We start from the raw sequence: 22953 nt of genomic DNA on the forward strand, positions 1-22953 counted from the left end.
TAAACATCTTTTGGTTGTTCCATAGGAGGAACAGCAAACATACATACAAACACACCAGTTTAAACGATAATGCTCCCAAAACTCTCTGTTGGACTTGGCCCTTTCCATTTCCAGGCTGGAAGGCAGAGCAGAGCAGCAGAACTTCCAGATCAGCGTCTGAGAAGTTCCCCTCCTCAGCAGTCTTGTGATTTGAGATGCACACACAACGGAGCACTTTTGAAGCGAGTCTTTAATATTTTAAGAGAGAATTCTTTATTCACAGAATGTGCAATAACTCCTTCCGAACTATATGCAAAAATAAACCCTGAAATTCTAATGAAGATACAGAAAAAAAAAAGAGCAGCACAGCAGTGTTCCAAGAGGATACATAATTCACAAGTTTAAAATTCAAGCACTCCCTTCCTATGCATGGAGCTCTCTTAAAATATTAACAATCAAATCTCTTCGGTAAGTGTACGGGGTATACTTTATTCTGAACCAGTGTCTTGGGAAAAGGTTACCGCTCGGGGCATACATTTTCATCCCTTGTTTGCCCATCAGACCACGAAGAATCCTGTTGCGGGATAAGATTTTATCATAGAATTCAACCCCGCCTCTGGCATAGTCTTTGGAAACAGTAGCTGCCTTTCTGTCAGCCTTGCAGTCCAGGTGATAGGTCATAGCATCATAAGAAACGTAATAGCACATTAATCCACCAGCTGCAGTTATGAGGTTACAGATGCTGCGAAGTATCATGGGGCCAGGAGATAAACCCAGAAGTAGCTTTATACCTCTCCCGCAGAGAAATGTGCCAGCTAAGCAAGTTGGAGCCACAACTGCACTTGCTAAGGGGCTGCTGTTCTGCAAATACACAACTTCTCTGGCAATGGCAAACTTCTGAGCATTAAGCGAAAATGTCAGAGCTTCCTTCAAAGCAACACCTTCGCTGCTCTCCCAGTCTACTTCCTTGCCATTGATCATGACAACATGGTTGACTATTCCTTTTTTATCCTCAGCCGTGCTATCAAAGTTAGGTGGGATGCCCACCAAAGAGCCTGCAGGCAGCCAGGGGATTCCAGCACTCACAGGGTGGAAGCCAGAAGCTGCAAAAGCTCGATAGGAGTCAGTGGACTTCACATCAGTATCTTGAAGGACATCCTGAAAGACACCACAGAGCCTCTGTGAAAGCTCAGCTGGCTGCCCCTCTGACCAGCACTCGTGCAACAGTTTGAACGTCTGCTCAGGAAACACATGATAGGAAAGGTTAGCGCCAAACAGTCCCACGCAAGAAACGGCCAACAAAGTGATCTTGCGCTTCTTTAACCACACAGATGCCTTCCGCAGGAACTGCACTGCCATAGTCAAATCCTAACCTGTTTGTAACACAAAATCAGGAATTAAAGTATGTGTAAACGGGTCTCATCTCTGTAGCATTTTAAAAAAAAAAGCACAAAACATGAGAAGCAGCAGAGCACAGTAAACAAAGAAACATTCTCTCTTTTACATTAACAAAACACATTCAGAAAGAAAGTGATACTCGTTAATTTTTGGGCCTGAGAACACAGGACAATCGATACGGAGAGTTAACTTCTCCCTCTGCTCCGGTAAATCAATTTACTGCAATAAAGACAACAATAAAGCCAGCAGATTAATCTACACTAACCTCCTCTACAGTACAGCTCCAAAAATTTTAATCAGTAACCTCAACATTAAATTCAGTAACTTGAGCTTGACTATAACTTCCGAAATAGGATTACATTTTGGTTTGAAAATTTCAGGAGATAGAATTTTCCTTTAGAGTTTGGTCTAATGGATAGTCAACCTCACTATTAAAAAAAGAAGGGGAAAAAAATGAAAAAAAAAAAAAAAAGAACAGTATGTGTTTTTTCTAGGGGTGGTTTTTTTTTTAGATTTCAACTTCTAGGCAGTGGTTACAGCTTACTCAGCAAAAAAATATTTTCAGAAAGCAGCATGCTTTCAGTGGCTACTTTAAAAAATTTGTCTCTGAAATAATTTCTATGACAAATAATACACGCAATCCAGAGCAGAAACTGGAAGAGAAATTGTTTCAGGGCAGACAACTCTGTTATGACTCTTTAAATAAGCAGACAAACTTAAAAAACTTTTAAACCTGCCAACTCCTTCAGTTCAAGAGCCTTGCTTCCCTTGGGGAGTATCAGTTCCTTTTATGGTCCAAGCCACATGATGTGCCCAGGGAAGCTCCAATATCTTAAAAAAATCCCATTGGCTGTAGAATTCTCCCCTAAAATGATGCTACTATAAAGATATAAAAGTGAATTAGGTACCTAAATCCAACAGACATCAGTGAAAATCGGATGCCCTTGTTTCCATTTGCATCTTGCAATGCCTCTTCTCTCAGGGCTTTAACACATGAGCCTCAGAGAATCTTTCTGCAGCTGTTGAAGACATTAGCATTTCCAGCTGTCCTTACAGGAAGCTGAGGTGGCAGAAGGAAACCATGCTTTGAGCCAACAACCAAGGTCTTAGTGTAGGGTACCATCAAAGGTGGGTTTCAGCTACGCTGCTGGGCTTTGTATGGCAGCAGCTGAACCACAGACATTTGCTCTCTTCTTCCACTCACACTGAGCAAGAACCTTCCGCAGAGGGGTAGAGTGGACAACTGGGGGCTGTAACATCATAAACCAGCGCTGCATGATGACATGCCAGGATACACCAGTCATGATCAACAGCAAATGAGTATTAACCACAGGGAAACAAAAAGGGATTAAATTAAAGGCAGTGTTTTAATGATATGCTATTAGTGCTTCTTCCTATGAAGCTTGCTCAGACTGTAAATTCACCAGGGGAAGAATAATCTTGTTTAATGTTTATACTGCACTGAGCACATACTGAGTGCTTAATAAAAACAATGATGCATGTGAGTATACAATAATTTAATACGTATTTCTTAGTGTACTATGTGGCGCTATTCTTACATTCTGCTGAAGACCGGAGGTGGTGATTTGTTTGACAAAATTATTTAAGAAAAACACGCTAAAGATCCAAGAGCTTGGATGAAACCCAATTGTGGGAGAAAACCTCCTTGATAATAGAGCTAAAAACTGGAAAATGGTAATACTAAACCCGAATAACCTCTTTGGAGTTAACAACCTCTCGGCAAATCTGGTAGCCTAGATCTGATTGAAAAGGTCATGCCATTTACAGTGAGGGGGGCAGCACTTCAAAGAGGATGATTGTATGAAGACTATCACTTGATCCACACGTGAAGCTGAGCCAAGGCTCTCATTTGGGCTGGCTAACAGATCTTTTTAAGATTAGGAACACTGCAAGGAGAAAATTCCCCCGCTCAGCTTATGTCCACACCAGCGTGGGTAAGGCCGGACCATGCTGAAAACCAGTCTACTCTCCTTTCTTGTGTGACCGACTGGTGCTTGCCAAGCTGAATGCTCCTCTGGGTCAGCAACTCGGGATGCCGAGAAGCCCACCCAGGAAGCCCACCTGGGCAGCCGGCAGCCCATGGGTGAACCGCAGGAAAGTGGGGCAGGAAGCACTGTGCTTATCTCCACACTTCTCCTAAGCAGCCGTAACGGCAGGATACACCTCAGTGCATTAACACTAACTTTCTTCCTGCTTCAGTCATAAAAATTGTAATGTGCTAGGCACTTTTTTTTTTTCATTTTTGTTATTAAATTATCCTTTGTACGGGCATGGTTTCAAACCTTTGTAGACAGACCCTTCGGAGCCCAGACTATGTTCTTGACTGGATTACGCCCAACAGTCATGCCGCACACCTAACGTTAGAATAAGCAGGCAACGCTACAGAATATTCATTTTCTCATGATAGTCAATACTCACAAAAATAAAAGGAACATTGCCCTCGATACCTTTTAGCATTCATGCTTTCAAGTCTTCCCTGAGAGTCAATGCAGACTCTCAGCTCCCGCAGAAAATCCCACTGCAGCCCTAACTGCATATGGCATCTTTATCTTTATTCACAAACTTTGTGTGATTTACGTGTAAGGAACGCAACTAGAAACTACAAGGCAGTTTATACAGAGCATATCCTGCAGTAGTGAGTTCCCGGAAAGCCACAACAACGTTTATAAGGTAGTCTCCCCCAAATGCTGAAATACTCTTTATCTCTGTGGGGTTAGGGGCACTCATTCTCACTTAAGTCTGAGAATTTTAATAGCTAAAGTCCAAAACGGGGATATCTAGGCAGGTTTTGACCTAACGCTTGAATAAATTTATTTTTTTCTAATGACATGCAGCCGAGGGAAAAGCCCAACTTTAAAGACTATGGACCAGGAAAGGGGGCGAGGGCTGGACCCGCCTCCAAGGCTCAGGATTTCAGGGCTCACTTATCGAAAAATAAAAATAGAAAAGGCGGGGCGGCTACAATCGGCTTTACGCGAGGGGCGGGCGAGGCCCCGACCGGGCCCGGGCCCAGGCCGCAGGGGCAGCGCGCCCCATCCCTCCCGCTCCCTCCCCGCCCCGCCATGCCGGGGGCGCTGAGGGCCGGTTCCAGCGGCCCCCCGCCTCAGGCCGGCCCCTCGCCGGCCTCTCCTACCCCGGCCCGCGCCCGCACCTACCGCAGCTCCCCACGCCACGGCCGAGGCGGGGCTCCGGCCGCCTCCCCGCTGCCGTACGGCGGGCGGAAGGGGCAGGGGAAGGGGCGGGCGGCGGCACCACGGCGGGGAGGGGAAGTTTCCCTGAGTGGGGCTTGGGGGGTTGTGGCCGTCTTAGAGGTTAGAGCCCCGCCAGTGAACCGTGGCCGCGCGTAAACAGGCGGCAGCCCCGTCCCGAAGGGACGTCCGACCCGCCGCGCTGCCCTGCGCGCAGCCTGGAGGCGAAGAGCACGGCCGTCGCTCACCGAGAGCCGCCCCGGGCGGCAGCTGCGGCCCGGGCAAGGGACAGGCTCTCTCCCGGAGTATAAATTCATTCTGTCGCCTTGTGTGCCATGCTGTAACGCCCTGTGTTTTTCCTGCAAAATACCTTACATATGTATTATTAATACAGCCCTCCCACTGCAGCTCAGGAACACTTACTGGGAAGGCAATAAGCGGCATAACTAGCATCTGTCACGTAGGATTTGTTTTCTCTCTCATCCCTAATAGGAAAATAACACATGCAGGGATTTTAATGTGCTTTAAAGTTACAATCAGAAGACAGCCAGGGTAGTTTCTCAATAATCCTACACGGGTTTGTTCTGAGAAAGGTCTGCTCTTCTGTTGGCGGCACTGCTTTGCTGGAGCAGAGGTGGTGGTGGGTGACAGAGCAGTACCCTCTGGTAAGTGCTGGCCTCCTTTAAGTCCAGCCTTGCCCCTGGGTTGTACAGTCCTTGTAAAACAAGGACAGAGAGTGGCTTTTGGCCAGCTTAGGGCTTTATTTGGGTAGTGGATAGGGGAAGATTAGCTTTGCCCCATCTATATAGGAAAGGTATGCATTGGTGCTCAATGGTTGTTTCAAATTGTCCCTTCATACCAGGCAGTCGTGAAGTAACCGTCTTTCACGATCCAAATAGAAATAATGCTTGACAGTGGGTTGAGAGGCAGAAGACTAGAAATAAAAGCAAGCCATGGTTATTATCTACTATTTTGACAGATTCTTGTAGCAGCCCCTGATTGAGGAACCTCTTACCAGTAAAGGTTCAGTTCCTAGGCCTTTTGGCCTGAGATTTGCTTTCACATAAAAGGATTAAGATGGAAAACAAAATACTTAGTAGTTTTCATTCAAATTCAGGTCTTCCTCCAGGACTTATGTGAAAGTATCCTAATGAAGATATTTGTCCTATCTTTTTCCTACTAGATGATCTGCATTTTAGAAATGCTAGTGCTAAACAGGCCTGGGTAGGCATAGCCAGCATCACTCCCTGTTGTGAACAGAGGCGGTTAATGACAGCCTTGGTTTTAACTTCCAATAAACAATTTGGTAATTGCTAAGAAAACACACTCCTTCATGAGAGGGCACAGTTCTACCCTTAGGTTATGGTTTTATGCAATATGGCAAGGCAGGTGAATGGTTTCCTGCCACCCAAAGGGAGAAGTCAGAGGAAAGATCCCACCTTCCACACCTCTGTCTCCCTCTGAACCATTTACTTTTTGCCAGATCTGGTATCCGTCAGACCATCTTGTGCCCTCCTTTTAACCCACTATCAGGAGAAAACATAGTAACAAAAAAAAAGAAAAAAAAAAGGATCATTTTCTACCAGGTTAGTGAGCTGAATGGGATCATTGAAAAGTCTGAAAAGTGCCAGGGCTGTAACAAGGTGGGAGGCAGCCAGAAAAAAAGGAGAGGAGAGCTTTGCCTCCCCCTTTACATCAGCAGAGAGTTGTTACAGCCATGGGTCTGCTTCATCATCTGCCAAAACTTATCATTTGTAAGTTGGCGTTGGTATTCATACTTCCTGCAGGTGTACAAAGAAAAAGTATATGCAGGTGATGATGGACAACTGGAGACCAGACTCCTCACTAATCAAACACACGGTGTGATAATGGATTTTTGAAAGCCTGAGAGCCAAAGACCTACTTATCCTGCTGGTGATTACAGAGGGAGGGTCGGATGGGTTTGTACAGCCTGACTTTCTGAAAGGTGCTTCTGCCTTCTGTACCAGCTGAAGATATCTAGAAACAAATGGTTTCTTACACAAAAACTCAATGCTGGCACAGCACTGTATTTGCACTATGATTTCTCTGAAGAGCTTTATAATAAATATGATTGTGAAGAGTAGAGACCCCAACTTTGCTAATCACTATGTTGACATGATTCTGGTTTCAAGAAGCAGCTGTTACCTCAAGGAAGGTGAAAGATGACTGAAGTGCACCCTGTCTCTGTTGCATAAGCACAACTTTATAGTCAGAGATCAAGGGATATAGACCACTTTTAAATTAGCCTGCTAGGTGGTGCTATAGGACATGCTCTAAGTTACTCATTCAAAAAGATGTTACAGTTCTGATGTCTCACTAGAAGACATATAGATGCCCACCATCACCTGCTTAACTCACAATTTTTATGTATGTCTTGTTGCTACATTAGTAAAAAGGTTGATTTTTAAGTACAGAACTGAAAGTCATTGACTTCTCTTAGTGATTTTTGTGCTCTCACAGTCTATTTTTCTTATGTGATCTCCAAAGTAAACGTGGTCAGTCTGAGATATATATATTTCTTCCCCCAACCTCTTCCTTCCTTTATCTGCCCTTTTATGCAAGTTTTGGGGTAATCCAGCCTCCAGGCATAAGCTTTAATGGGTAGCATGAAGAACCTTGCATAAACTTGGGCCGGAACTGCAATGTTGGGTGTCCCAAGCACTTCTTCACATAGCTCAGTTCTTGCAGGTGTCGGATGGAAGAGACTGCAGGATTCTGGGACTAGGGAAAAGTACTGTGAGAGTCTATGACCACAGAGTAACATTGATAGCAGGAAGAGAGAGATTATGAAGCCTGCAGGACAAGGATCATCTGCTAATTATCTACGGAAGCAATCATGAAAAACAAGGGACTGGATAGCATAGACATTAGGGGTTTCTTTAAGAGCATTTGTCAAATTAAAAACACGAGGACAGAGAAGTCTGATGAATAATAGAGGAAATGCTAGAATGCAAAAAGATCCTGAAGTGAGACATGTTGGCATGTCTGGGAAAGATCTTGTTGTGAAGGAAGGGCGTGACATGCCACCCTGATTTTTGGTGCAGCTACCTGGACTGCTTTTCAATGTTGCTGAGTGTAATGCTTCAGTAATGAGTGGCAAGTGCGGGAAGGAGTAGTGCAAGGCACTTAAGCAAAACATATACCTAGAAAATACCTGCATTAAGGTGATTTACAATGGCCTGTGCCGAAGTACATCCCACTCAAGAAGATGGCAGACAATGCACTGAAAACTCATGCATTAAGCGACCATTAAGGTTCTTGGCAGGTGTCAAAAGGTCAATCCCGTTCATACTTAAGTTGTCATCTTACTGCATTGAAGGGGAAGAAAAGCTTGTGGCCAAATGGCTTTCCAGCCTGTCACTCTCAGCAAGTTGCACATCCTCATATTGCAGTTAATAGGAAAGTGACAGTGAGATTGAAGTGTACACAGTGTTGAGCAAAAGCACGAAGGTGCAGCTGTTGAGATCTCAGCAATTTCAGGTGCTGAAAAGGGAAGATACTGGCCAATATTGATAATATTTCCTTGCATGTCTCATTCCCACTGCTTCTCTTCTAGTTCTGTCCCAGATGGAACATTCACATCATCCAGCTGATGTGGGATACAACTGCAGTTTTTGCCTGTACTTTAGGATTTTGCTATGGGCTCAGATAGCACGGGTTTGAATGCATATTTTCCCTTGCATTAATGTTTGGCTAGAATGCCAAAGTTCTGCCAGTCTTATGCTGATAATCAAAGCCATATGTAAAAAGTATCAGGATAAAAAAAAAGTTTCCTGTCTCTTTGTTAACCCTTTTCTGCAGAAAAAAGATGATCTATTCCCAACTATTTATCTTATTCCTGGGGCATACATGTGTTCTTAAAGATAAATACATACCTTGTGCTCCCCTCACAAGAGGGGTAACATATAAACAAGTATAATAAAAGATGAACATTCAGAAACACAGCTGTGGGAATAGACAGGGAATTCTATTTCTGATCTCAAAGAGTCTTTAGAGGAGCTGGGAAGATATTTTCTTCCCAATGTACCACAGCTCGGAGTTGGTCAGGGATCAGAAGCTAGTGCTTTAGAAGGCAGCAGAGGCTGCGAGGCATTTGGCTGGCTATACGACTTTGTGGGACTGACTCCTGTTTCCACTCAAACACCCTTGATATTACATTTGTAATGATTCCTCTCCTGGTCCAGATCTGCCTAGAACTCAGGCAGGCTCTTTGTGGTGGCAGATATGGGAAAGGGAAAAACATGCAGGTGAACATGTTTTTATCCCTTTGCTGCTGCATTTTCAGATCCTGGGACTGATTGTACAAGCTCCATCAGCTGTAGCTGGATGTACCAGAAGTTAATGATAAAGAGTGAGCATCCTGTGCAGTAAAAGAGAAAATCCTTCTCTGAAACAGAACTCCTTATCTATAATCATCAAAAAATTCCTTCATCTGAATGTACTTTGCAATCTCTGCTGAGGCTAACAGACACATATCCAGGTTAACATGGATACTGGTTGAAAATCTGGGTACTGGCAGCAGAGAGCCAAGAAGGAAAGCCACTTACAGATTCTGGGCAAACCAATTAATGCTGAATTCTGTGATCCTGCAAGTAGTCTACTGCTATTTAAAACTGCTTTGAGCCTATCCACATTGTGCAGATAGACCCTATACCATATTGCATTCTAAATTGTATTAGTGTCTAGTTGTATTACAGACATCATTGTGATGCCGTTTGGTGAAATCAGAAAAAAACTCACAAACATAAGTTTATTGTCTAGCCTAGGATTTCTTGCCAGTGCATACGAGCCAAACTTGTAACCAGGACAATTGTGCTTTGTCTATAACTAATATAGTCTTTGTTTTCAAGAGCTCCAGTCCTGCAATTAGCTAGCTGTAGCGAAAGGAAGGTAGCTATCGTGAATTAAGATGTCACATGTCTTTGTAATACGGCTAATGAGCACCATTTCCCTTCAGAATTGGAAGCAGCATGCCTTAGGAAGGAGAGGATGCTAACTCTTAGAGGCAATGCTATAATATTTAACAGATTTAATCATACTATCTAACCTTGGTAATATTTACAATTCCTGATATCCTTACTGCGAAGGTAAGGATATTTGCCAGCAAGCAGAAATTGGGGCCGTTTCACTGAGTCAATCAGCCAAGGTGGTCACTGAGCACTGCAAAGTGCTCCCACCATGGAGCAAACACCATGGCCTTCCAAGACTCACTGCAGATGAGGATATATTTTCCTATCTCATTAGTAGCTGTGGGAGGTACAAGCAGAACATATGCTATTCTTGCGGGAGAGGGTCAGGGAGCAGAGACTCAGTGGACGAGGTCTTTGGATTCTGTTTTGTGTTGTGGAACAAAACTTTAAAGTGTTTATAATCCTGGTTCAGAGGTAGACTTGATCCTGACTCTTGCTGGCAAGATTGGGAGGCAGAGCACAGTTGCATTCAGAGGATTACTCTTTGGTGGAAATACTGTGAAGAGGATCATTATTAATTACTCCACTTCATGCACAGCTAGAACAATACATGGAACAAGACAACATAAAAGTCCTAGGAATAAATGTATCTATGAATCAGAAACATTGGCTGTAAACCATATGTGTTCTGTCATAAGCACTGAGAAAGTTGATACAGATGCAGTACCCAAAGAACTAGAAATATGTGCTCTGCTTAATAAAATCAGAATGGTGGTATGGTTGAATGCTGGAGATGAAGTGTAATTAATTTCTTCCACTTGTTCTCAACAGAGGATGACTTGATATACCAGACCTAGTACATGTCAGCTTTGCAGGTTATCAGCCTGCAAAATACAAAGAGTATCTAAAAATCTGGTGGGCATCTCTTTGTTTTGCTGAACTTCTCATGCACTCCGACTGATTTCTCTATAATCTTGACAGATCACAGCAAAAACTCCAAGAAGGCAGGCACTGTTACCTGCTAAGGCTACATTTCAGAAACAAGCCATGGTTATTAAACATGGAATTTGTTGGCACCTACAGAGTTATTCAGAAACTAAAGTGTGTGAATAATGTCTTCATAGCCTCGGTAAAACATACGCACAAGTCTGGGGTCCTTTAGTGGTGCATAGTGTGTAAGGATGTACAAGGATCTCCCTCCTACCTCTAGTAATTTAAACTCTAAGAATCAGATCATGCTGGAAGAGGCTGGGCAAAGGAAATCCAATCAGAGAATTTTCACTGAAAATATTATGGCATCTCTATTTCAGCTATTTGAAGCCCATGAAAACAGCACATACTCCTGGCACAAGCAGGGGCCACGGATTCCACCCTGACTCAAGTCAGCTGAAAAGACATCCCAGTTCTGGGGGAAAGAGTTATCAAGAGAAATAACTGGATTAAATGAAGAGGAAATGCAAGTTGAATGTTTAAAGTGAGATCTCTTCAGAACATATTGAATTAATAGAAACAAAATTGGTTTAAGACTTGCCTTATTCAGTGTTATAACCAAAGCCTAGATCCACATCTGTACTGTCTGGGGAAAGAGAACTCCTGTTGATAATAATAGTGAAAGATACATTCTGTTAATGCAGAAATAATTTTCTATTGCCACTGGAAGTCCAGCATTTCTTCATGATTCCCTACTGAGGGCCAGTCTGCCCAGTACTTTGCTAGACACTCCCAGTCCCAGCCTGTGGTGTTTCCAATTTAAAAATAAGATCTACCTAGCTACTTCTCCCCCCCCCACCCCCTCTAAGTGGCATCTAATTTTTTCTCAGTCAGAAAAATCATAGTTAAAATACTTAAGAAAGTAATAGGAAAGGATAGCATCATGTTTAGCTGTAACCCACAGCATTTTTTTCTTAGACTGTGTGTTTAATGGGAGAAAAAATAACAGCTTCTGTGTGGGAGCTAAGTCTCCCAAGGAGTGTGTGAAGCAGAGAGCAACCACAGTAAACCAAAGCTGTTTTCTATAAACCAATTGCTCTGCTGAGCCAGGTGAATTATGTCTGCTCTGACACTGTGGTATGTGTCTGTGTAGGAGGAGAGGGGTCTGATCCCACACTCTTTCCTTGGGGAAAAGCAGAACACGTTCGGCCACAGAACAGCCTGTGTTTCTGTTGCAGCAGTCACTTAGGGATCTTACGGTACTTTAAGAAACATTATCGAGCTGTTCTTCAGACTGCACAGATCCCTGAGAATGGGCATCTCTCAGCTTTAAGTGTGACTGGATCAAAATTGTGTGTGCGCTGCATCCTTGCAAATGACTTAAGTTTTGAAGAGATCCCCTCTCAGCTAGAAATCTAAAGAAAGCCATACCATCCAACAGACTCATTCCTGTTTAAGCAGTAAGTTTGATCGGGAGCAGACAGGCTTGTTTGCATGGTTTACTAGCATCTCTTTATTTAAGTACTAGCTTTCCAGGTCAATAGCTTTTTCAGGATAGTTGCTAAAATGAAAGCTGGATACCACAATTTCAGGTTCATTTACACATCTACTGCCACTCCAATTCTACATTGCTGCTGATGTCTGATGAAGTTTGCACGATGTACAATTTCCTATAGCTGGCTTGAAGCATAAGCATTCCAGCTGCAAAGGTAAGCTCTAAAGAAAGACACTGTGGGTACCTTTCAAAATAACCCACACAGCTGATGAAGCATCCAAAGATCCAGTTGCCATCTACAGTCACTCCAGAACAAGTTTGTACGTTGTCATCTAAGACCTGCCTAAAACTGCAATCGTATTCCAGGTCTGAGTACTGAAAAGTGAAATACAACAGGTTCAGTATCATTGGAAATGATAAAGCATGATCATAGTATAAACAATAACATTTCTGGATTCTTTCATATCCACCAAATAACTCTACATGAGGAGAAACTTCTGTGAAATCCCCGAGACAAACTTCAAGCCAACCAGCATCCTACAAAGGAGGATGTATGTTGGTTTACAGAAAACAGTTTTGTTTCAGAGAGGCTATTGTTTGTATCTATTTAAGAGTGTTACATCCTCTTCCAGTCTCCTCACAAGATATTAGTCAAATCCAGAATAGAAACCATTGTTTTTCCCCAACTAAAGGTATTCTCCAAGAAAAAAATAAAAAAAAGGGGCTGAGAAGGTCTGTGGACTGTGGCAAGGATAACATACTACGTGTAGATGAACAAGTGTGAAATACCATGACAAAGAACATGCAAGGCAGGAACCTTGCAATTGTCAGACCATGCCTGCAAAAGCCCGTTATCACAGTAGTCTGCATTTGTATATCACAAATCACAAGGGAAGACACAGGGATAACACTTCAGAAGACTACAAAACTGATAATCCACGTTCTGAAGCAGAAATTGTTAAATGCTGAGAATGGTTTGCATTCATCAGAAATAATCTCCCTACTAATCTGGAGTTGATAACAGTGACTGATCTCACATGTTACATCTGGAGAATCACATGGGAGCCAACAATCACATGAGAGTCAATCAAAAAAGCTGAAAGCTGTGTTTGGAGGACAAGTCCATGTTATCCATAAAGACAAAGGAAAACTTATCATATATTATGATAACTACTTATTGGTTAGCTTGCCATAAATAGCGCTAAAAACAAAGTTGAGAGCAGCCATATCAAGTGTGACAGATAGTCAAGTTGGTTTTCAGAGACCAATTTCACAGATCAGTGACAACATCTAGGAACCAGGTGAGAATGAGTCATAGGGTCCTCAGCTCAGAAAGAGAATCAAGTTTTCATAAATATATCTAGTTCTCTCACATGATTTCTTCCTACAAAGTTAACAGGAGAATAACTTAAGCTTAGGAGAACTTACAGAACAGCACTGTAACCAGCCAGAGCTGGTGGTAGTTTACAGATAGCGTTGATATTCTGATTTGCTGCACACAGATTGTCAATATTTCATCAACTGAAGAGTTACAGGAGAGAAAGACATACATACGCTTGCAAACCTTTCAGTTACTTATTTTTGCTTCACACAAAGGAGCAAATAGAACAAACAATTTACATAAGAACACACACACAGAAACCATAGCCCAGGAAAAATAAAATAAATAAACCAACAAACCTGTTCATGCTCCAAGCCTATTCATGGTAACATAATGCCAGGAGCAGTGAGAAGACTTCATTTGCACAAAGACCAGCAAAAATAGAAAAAAAACCTCTAAACATACACTTTCTTCTCTACATTTCCCCTTTCTTCCTAAACAGACACTTGATTTACCAGCAACTTCTGTCTCCCCCTTAAGTCTCCCCCAGATTAATTAAGTGATTCCTCTCATGATCCAGGCCACCTGAGTCTTGTTTCCTTTCTAACGGCATATCTGATAAACATTAAGGACCAGTTCTAAGGATGTCATCAGTGGCTAGTTAGTCATTTTACACAAAAATCAAGACCTCAATTGTATGTTTACTATTGTTAGTGTAAGGGAAAGAATCCAATAAAAATTCTGAACCTAAAACCTCCTGTTCTGTTAATAACGACCACAAAGACAATGTAGTCCTGGCCTACCTCTTACCCAAAAACCTGAGTGCCTGAAAGGTTCAACCTGGTCCTTTCATCTTTTCTTTGTCTCTGATATTGACCACTATATTTCTTGCTTTATTCTGCAAAGCTCTCTGTGGTGCAAAATACATGCAATGTGCAATCTGAAATAAAACTGCTTACAGCACAGAGGATGCCAAAATTAATAGCTCTGAATTTTAATGAGGAGATGCTTGATTTCTGTTCCACTGGGATTGCAGGGAGTAAGTTGATACACGTGAAAACAGGGGAAAAAAATAAATAGAGCAACCAACTTTGTCTGTGTAGGAGGGCTGTAACAAAACCTGGCTGCAGTGGACAAAAAAAAAAAAAAAAAAAAAAAGCTTTCTGTTTTTCAGAGACTGCATGCCTCAGCTCTAACAACCTGCATTCCCAAGTTATTGTGGGTCCAAGCAAGGAATATCAGAAGAGGTTTATTAGGGGAAAATTTGCTGCTTTCAAGTTGTTTTAGGATCAATCTCTCTGGGCAAATTTAGTCAGACTGACACCACCAGCTGAGCACTCGTGCCACTATCTTTACCCTGCCAAGGTACCTCAGGAGCCACCTGGAGAGCCGCTTTCTTCAGCTGAAAGTCTGGGCTGAGCCCCCGCTGGCCACAAATACTGTTTAGCATCTAGTTGCAAGACTTGTTTTGATTACATATTCTAGCAGTCAGGCTGTGACTAAATGGCTATTGGCAAAGGTATTGAACTAAAGCCTCAAAGAAATGGAAACTTTGGTTTGGACTCCAGTGGGCTTTGGATCAAGCATAAAAAGAATAAAAGCTCTAAAGGCAAATAAGGCAAAACTTTTTTCCAACCCCATCTAGTCTCTTGTAATCAGAGGTGACGATCAGGATTGTTCAGCTGTTAGATACTATCAAAGGCTATCTCAAACCATGCCAATTAAAAGATCTTTTGAAAAGCTGCAAAGCAAAGAAAATGCATTTGTGTTGACACAACCAGTTCGGGATAACAACACATAGACCGGTTTCAATTAAAAATCTTTCCCAAGAGGTCACTAGGACTGCATGTGCTCTTCAGTTATGGGTTCCAACCAACCCGTTGGCATTTTACCTGTCCCCTGCACAAGTGACCCAGCACCGGCTGCTGGGCTCTGTACCACACGTGCCCGTTTCCATCGGGTGCCAGCCAGCCCCGGGTACCAGCCCTCCGACAACAGGCAGCAGTTCCAGCCCTCCACCTTTCGGAGGTTTTCATATGGCACTGCGAGAAGAGGCACCAACAGACCAGAGCTTCCTTGCCAGATTTCCCGGTGCTTTATGGCCCAGGCAACAGGAAGAGGTATCGCTGTGTTTCCCAGTTAGTGGTTAAGAGAAATTTGGCTGCTTGTGGCATGGCTGTTGACTGGTGCGTGTGATGAGAGAGCCGGCTGGAGCACGAGCTGGCTGAAACCAGCACGGGCTTAGCCCCGTCACTTCCCCAGGGGTGGATTCATTTTGTCACCTCCAGTGGCTGCATCTTATGCACTTACACAGTGAGGGACCTGATTAGTTGTAGTTAAGGAATTTGGAGCAGTCCATAGGGATTTCTACCTGGTAATTGTTATTAAGAGAAAGGCTTCAGCTTGGTGGCAGAGCATCGTCTGTGGGCAGGGAGGGAGAAATGGCAGCTGGCAGAACTCTGTCCCTTGCCATTTTTCACCCACCAAAGCTGAATCTGATCCGGTTCCCTGTGGAGGGCTGTGGAACAGACAGTCTTGACTAATTTCCACTTGCCTTTTCCCAAGTGACCTTCTGCTTCCAAGGATGATGAGGTGTCCTGGTTTTGGTTGAAATGAGAAAATCATTTGCCTCAGCAGCTTTGTCTGGGAAGTGTTATCTTTTGCAACCTTTCATTTCTCTTTATTCATATGAATTTGTTTTCATTTGAATTTAGCTTTGAACTTGGCTGTGTGACTGGGAAGAGTTTCTCTGCAGTACACAATAAACAACATATCCCACACCTCTTCCATCCTTTAATATCTGCACAATAACAAGACCTGGAAAGCAGAAACACTGAACCATTTTGGTTCAGGAGTGCCACTTATTTCTCTAAGAGCTGCCTGCGGCGTCACACATATCATGCAAGAAGTGACCCCATTTGAATGCACAGATCACACAACATAGCTCATTTAATTTGCAGGCTCAATGCTTCATAAACGATACTTCCCTCCAGGGACTGTTGTGGGAAGACGTCAGGGTAGAGAGCCATGTTTCAGTCCTCTGTTTTCTAAAGCTTTGTTCTGACCCTCCTCGTTTCCTCTCCTCCCCGAGTAGGAACGCCGGTTCACTATACATCTGTTCTTTACAGTTCTGTGCCCCTCTGGATTTTATGGAAAATGCCTATTTTTGACAGATGATGGCAAATGGTTCGGAGGGGATACTTCTGATTTTGCACTGTACTCTGGGAGCCTTTATCAGAGAGTTCATTCAAATATTGGTAAAGTGCTGAAATAGAGTATTAGCAGAGCCTAAAAATGCTCTCTGGGTTTAAGAGAGCAAAACATCAACACATTCTGTCTAAACACAATTATACAAATGATTGAAATTAGCTGTATGGGTCACAAACAAGTCAAAAATATTTGGATGTTACTTGATAAATAACTGATCTGGACTTAGCTCTTATGCAGAAGTTTGGGAAACTGTATGACCTCTTCAATCATGACTCGCTTTAATTTAAAATTCCCCAGTCTTAACAAGAGTGCAAGTTAGAGTACAGATAAATAATTCTTTAATAGAGGAGGAGTCTGCAATTTTGGTAAAATGGCAAGCAAACAGTGCAAAGAGAGAACAAAGTGACCTCCCTTCTGTTTTCCCTCGTAGCTTAGAGAGCAACCCATCTCATCCCACTTACTGCTGAGAACCTCCCTTGTGGACAGGCCACTTGGTCGCACCATGTCCCACATGCACGAAACCCAATTTGCAGCTCTTGGCAGAGGAGAAGAAACCCAGCATTTCTTTACCAGCCTATCTCCAATCCCAAATTAATCCTGCTTGGACATCCCACCAACTAATCGGGTTTACTGACTCAGCTTTAACAAAACCTCGAGTAGATGAGGAGATGAGTATCCACTTCATTAACCCTCTGCCTGATCTCCCAGCGGACGGACCTTATAAGCGAGAAGGGGCAGACAGGCTTTGAAGACATTAAGCTACAAGCTGTTTGCAAACAAATTTTCTCTCTTCCTCCAAACAGACAAGTGCTCACTGCCACTCAGCATCCCAATTCAAGATGATTATAGTGACCTCCCAGCTGTCACCGACAGAAGTGCAAGAAGGCAGATTATGCACATAAAGTTCTCTACAGCTAAAGCCACCATATGTCCAGGTTTCACCAGACACATTTCACAAAGCCAACTTTCTCCAGGCTGAAAAAAAGACTTTGGCCATTTGTCCTGAACTTGTGTGTGTCTGGATGCCCTCCCAGGCTGGCTGACACTTGGAGTGGAGCCACGAAGCATGCTCAGATCCCCTGCGTGGTGGTTTCAGATACGCCGGAATCACCGTGTTTGTGCTGCCCATCTGCTGGGGCACGGCCAGAGGGGCCTTGAAAATGCAGAAAGAGAGGGAGGCTCAACCGTAGCGCTGGCAGCTTTCGTCAAGAGGGAACGGAGAGCTCTCTCCTGCCTGCAGCTCCTGCAGGCAGCTCCCAGCACGGGCAGGAGGGCTTTGGGGCAGGAGCCTGCTTCTCCAGACAGGAGCCGCTGTCCTGCATCGCTGCTGCGAGGGGTGCTCGTGGCGAGGTGCGGGGAGGCAGCCCTGCCTGCACAGCCTCCTTGCGCTGCTGCCTCTGTGCAGAGCCCCACGCTAGGGCTCCACAAAGATCTCACGAACCACAGCTTGTTGCAGCATTAGCTAAGTCTTGATTAGAAAAATGCTTTCTGCAACACATTGCTTGTAGCTCAGCTACAGATTCAAGAAGGTTTTGGACTGTAATTCTTGGGATTTAAAAGGCAAGCTGCATTCTTCCAGTTCCAGAGATTGAAAGGAAATGTCCTACAGACATGTTAGCGTAAAATGAGATCACCTCCCCTCGTCACGTCTCCATTGAAAGATTCAGGTTGGTGAGCCTCAACCAGTTTAATTCACCAGGAACTTTTAAAATGCTGAGTCTGGAGAAATGTTTGTTTAAGCTTAAAAAAAAAAAAAGAAAAAAAAAGAAAAAAAAAAAGAAAGAAAGAACCCTATGCCAAGGAAACTGAGAAGAAAACAAACAATTAGAACATGCAGGGCTTGACTTTTTCCCTCCAGTGAAACAACACAGACATTTTAATAATTAAGCAGTTTCATAATATTTGTAGAGGGAAATGAAAGTTTATTGCTTCTGCTGTTTCTATAAAGGCACAGGAGCAAAGCGTGGGGGCTTGCAGAGTAGAAGACTTAGGAAAGGGAAGGAAAACAAGTGATGGTTCTATAGGGGTGAAAGAACAAATCTCTAACTCCCTAGGTAATATTTACAGTACTGCAGTGAGAGCTTTGTTAAGGAAGGAATGAGTCAGGGCTTGGGGCCTCATTTGGTAAACCAATGTTTTTGCATGCAAGGAACTTGGGTGAGTATGTATTGGACTGTGGTTTAAGAGAGACCCTTCAAGCTTGACCCAGTGGAAGCTGAGTTGTGCAATTCTGACTCATATTTTAGGATCACTCATGCTCTAATTTAAATCAATGGGAATTTTTTTACTGGCATGAATGGGAACAAGATTAAGCCTTTGCTCAATTGTGATTCCCTTGGAGAACATGGGACTAGGGCAAAGTTAGCTGATGTTCATTAGAAGTATCGAAATTTGGCCACAAATGCAGGCGGTCACATCTTCCCCCTTCCTTAGAAAAAGTATGTGAATTGGGAGCAACACATTTATTTAATGTCTTTAGACAGATGCACACTTGAATTAAACTCCCTCAAAGTTAGGAGGATTATTCTGCCTTTGTATCTATGCAAGAGAAAGGCAAAGCTGATTCAAGACATACAGAGCTAAGAGATTTAAACTCTGCCAGTTCCTACAAAGTCTTGAAATTGATACAATATGCCTGGAATTGACTTTTCCTTGGATGCTGCAGACAGATCTCAGAGATGTGTTGGTGCCTGCTCTGTGAATGAAGAAGTGACCGTAAGATTACAGATAGCTGGTTTGTACTTGCAGCATTTGGGAACAAAGAGGGGAAAAGAAATCCAAAGCACGAGCAGCAGATAATATGAAAAGCAGGAAAAACAGAGCCAGCACTGACAGCTATACAGCAAATGTGAGCCTGGTCCTACCCCTTAGTGGGAGTACCACACTGCTCAACATCAAATGGACTCAAATAAGACATGGCATGGGTGGGGAAGAAGAAGGAATTAAAATCATCCAGATCCCAAGAAATGGGTAATGGAGGAAATTTAAAATTTATCTAGCTTTGTTTTTCTAATATAATTTCAAGTTGTTTTTTTTCATACAATGTGATAGAGCAGCTATTGCCAAAATAACCATTTCATTTTCAACAAAAGTGATGGCAGATCCCAACAAATCACCTGTCAGATATAGAACTGTTTTATACGTTGCCTCGTTCCCCCGCTGATGTTCTTGTATTGGCATGAAGGATTTGCCTGTCTGGGGACGTTGACCAGGATATCTCCTGGAGCAGGGTCAGATGTGGTCGTGGTGGTGGACAACTGCACGAGTGACTTAGTGCCACTTAACAACCCAGCTATGAACGCGCGTGGTGTGAAGGGTTGAGCTTAGTCTTTGTTAGATCCTCTCCTGACTCTCTCAGCTTGATAAATCTGTGCTTGGCAGAGTAAGTTCCTGTGTGCCAATTCTGGTGTGGAAATAAAGACACTTTATTATAGAGTAGGAAGCATAGGAATAAACCCTAATTTAGTAGAAGCTGGATCAGCCCCTCTTCCATCCAAAACCTGCAAAATGACACATCATATTGCTTTTTTTGGGGGGGGATGGGGGTAATTACTGTGTTCATTAGTATTTTATAGTACAGAGTAAGAGGTACTCTTACATGTTTGGCATGTGTGACATGTTTGAATCTGTGTGACATGCTACGTTACAGTTTCGCCAGCAGCAAATCCACTTCAAAAAAAGTTTGAGGGCATAACCATAGAAAAAATTAAGTTTGCATACCTGGAAGGGGTGAAGCACCCATAGGTGGGGGCTTGAACTCAGACAAACCTCTTACGCTGGCTTTGCTGCTGGAACAGTCCCGATGTGGAACCATCCCCTTTGCAGCAGGAGAGCCTTGTCACAGGGGCGGCTATGAACTTTCTGCTGTGAAAAAGGACGAGGAGGCAAAGCTGTAAGGAAGCACAGATTTGCTTGCCTTGCAGCCTCGGTAACTGAGACTCTGCTTTGATTGTACTGCCAGATGTCAAACCAACGGTGAATTACCAACCCAACCTAACTAATGCAGGGGCAGAGGGGGAGGAACTGTGAAGTGCTGACATATATAAGCATCATATAAAATGCACTTGGTCTGTAAAGGATAGGTCCCAAAAGGCCCATAGCATATGCATGTACCTGCTTGGACAATGTGGTCTGTGCAGGGGTGTGCATACTAGTTCAGGCACCGTTAGATACTTTACCTCAGAAGGGGGGACCTACAGTGAAAGAGTATTTGGACATTTCTGCTGTAAACATAGAAATATGTTTGGGATTGGAGGCAAGCGAGGTGGTAGATGAGGGCCGCTCACAATGTTCGCTGTTTATGCTCCTCAGAACTGTGGGGTAGGAAAGGGAGGAAGGGGCCATTACTGCTGCTCGGAAAGGGGGAGGAAAGTGGGGGAACAGAGACCCAGAGGAGTGGACTCACTTGCCCATGGTCCCATCGGTGCCCTGTGGAGATAATAGAGATTATAGCACACATCAGGAGGATGCCTTCTCAACTAATAAGTTAAGCAGGATGGGAGCTCAAAGCTCAAGCGATGAAACCACAGAGATGTTGTTCCCATAGGTTCGTGTACAGGCAGAGCTTCAGCGTGGGCTCTCCCAGGTTTAGGAAGGGTCATCTCCATCCCACCCTTCCCTTCACCCTGTGTGAATCTAAGAGTGACTTTTGGTTAATTAATTTGGGTATCAACATAGCTTTTACATCGGGGAGGGATCCTGGGTTTAGTTAATCATTAAGCAGGATCCCTTGTTACCTGATCACCTTTGCAGAGAGATTATTGCAAACATATCAGGGAGAAATTTTGAAGCCTCATGACCATACTATTTTTCATGCCCTAATTACCTGGCCAAAATCCTACTCTCCACTGAGTCAGTCTTTGCTGAGATTAGTGGAAATGCTTCTGATTTACAGTGAGATGTGAATTAGCCAGAATGTACCCCAGGGAGAGAGAGAGAATGCTATTTAATATCATTAAAAATGAGAAAGAGAAGCTAAAATAGCCTTTCTCTGTGTCATAATATTGTTCCCAAAGAATTGTGACATCTCTGTATCTCCCAGGGCTAGAAAGCCATAATGTTTTGATATTTGCTCCTTCAAAAAAACCCTGCTAGCAACCTTTTTTCTGGGCTATAATAGCTCCACATCCACTTCAAATTGATTGAGAGATACTGGAAGACAAAGCACCCAGTAGGAACATGGAGACTTTAAAGCACCTCCTTCATCAGCGGTCTAGAGATTCTGGCAGTGCAGGGGTTAACCTGAGGCCAGGGAAAGTGCTGGGAAGATCAGCACTGGGGGAGCCTTGAGAACAGGGAGGAATTTACTGTGAGCTTTGGAATATGTTCAGTTTAATTATGCTCTGGAAATGGAGAGAAATGAATAAATGCACTGAAAAGCAAGAGCATGGAGGAGACGATGAAAGCAGCAACGGTGTGGATACGGTGAGGATGCTCACCAGGAAGCAGCGATACCAACCCTAATTATACCAACCCTAATTAAGAGCAGCAATACTATTACTCCTACAGCAGAGTCCGGCAGCTCTGACGGATGCTCCCCAGACTCCCACCTGCCTGCAGCCGGGTCAGCAGCCCAGTGCTCAGCAGCCCAGTGCTCAGCAGCCCCTGCGCACTAGGGCCGGCGTCACGTTCCCGTGTGGCCCTGATAGCCCAGATCCAGATCATCACGTGCAGGTTACCAGCAGGCAGGATTGCAGCTGCGCTGGAGGATTTCAAAGCCCCAAACCTGACCCTCCACCCCAGCACACACACTTTGTCCCTCACGTAGCACTTTGCGCACAGTTTGCGCAGCTGTGAGCAGAGAAGCAACTGCTGGAATTGCGTTACCAGGACGGAATGAGCGTCGTGCAATTTGCTGAGCTGCACCCAAAAATAGGAGGCAGTGAAGAACTGGGGCCAGAACCTCTTTCTCTGAAGAGCTTGCAATCTGGTGCTGTGATTAAAGACAGTATTGATTCCAGGAGGAGCTGCTCTCTGGATGCTTGACCTGGATGTGGGTGTTGCAAACATGACTCCTCAGCTGGACTGCCCCATTTTCTCTATAAAAACGTGCTCCAGCAAAGGGTGTATTCCTAGAGGAATCCCTGATGCAGTGTGGTGCTGTGCGTGGAGGATGTTACAAGAAAACGGGCAAGCTCAGATGTCAGGGTATTGAACCAACAGCATGAGAGAGTGCTGGGGAGCAAAGGAGGATGAGCATGTGGAGGAAGAGCTGGCTTGAGTAGGAACAAGAGTCCCAGTTTCTCGGTAAAGCCTCACACTCTTCCTGTGCTCTGCCCTCCCTCCCTCCAGTGAATACGGGGTGATTTACCTACAGTACAGGGGAGATGGGAGCCAGAGGGTCGGTGCACTGAGCATTTGATGGGAAACCGTGCGGAGGCCTTTCCTGGCCAGCACACGTGGCCTGTGAGGGGGAACACACATATATCAGGCAATGCGCATGTTACCTACAGAGGGAGCAGACCTACAACAGGTTTATGC

At 43.9% G+C, this 22953-nt stretch overlaps 1 protein-coding gene across 2 annotated transcripts; it reads right to left on the reverse strand.

Moving 5' to 3' along the window:
* Positions 1 to 211: 211 nt before the first annotated feature.
* Positions 212 to 4684, reverse strand: TMEM177 (transmembrane protein 177). Of its 2 annotated transcripts, XM_054830969.1 has the most exons (3): positions 4554 to 4588; positions 2286 to 2396; positions 212 to 1352 (listed from the first exon to the last, which is right to left on the reverse strand). In XM_054830969.1, exon 3 carries the CDS (start codon positions 1336 to 1338, stop codon positions 403 to 405), a length of 936 nt encoding a protein of 311 aa, XP_054686944.1. In that variant the 5' UTR covers positions 1339 to 1352; positions 2286 to 2396; positions 4554 to 4588; the 3' UTR covers positions 212 to 402. The 2 variants fall into 2 exon arrangements, with proteins under 2 accessions (XP_054686944.1, XP_054686943.1); XM_054830968.1 differs by lacking the exon at positions 2286 to 2396 and having other exon boundaries at positions 4554 to 4684.
* Between the last annotated feature and the right edge of the window lie 18269 nt (positions 4685 to 22953).

Source organism: Grus americana, chromosome 6, assembly GCF_028858705.1.
Source record: "Grus americana isolate bGruAme1 chromosome 6, bGruAme1.mat, whole genome shotgun sequence".
Taxonomy (NCBI): Eukaryota; Metazoa; Chordata; class Aves; order Gruiformes; family Gruidae; genus Grus; species Grus americana.

Excerpts from the sequence above, each read along its gene's own strand:
- TMEM177 (XM_054830968.1), bottom strand. The coding sequence starts at position 1,338 with ATGGCAGTGCAGTTCCTGCGGAAGGCATCTGTGTGGTTAAAGAAGCGC.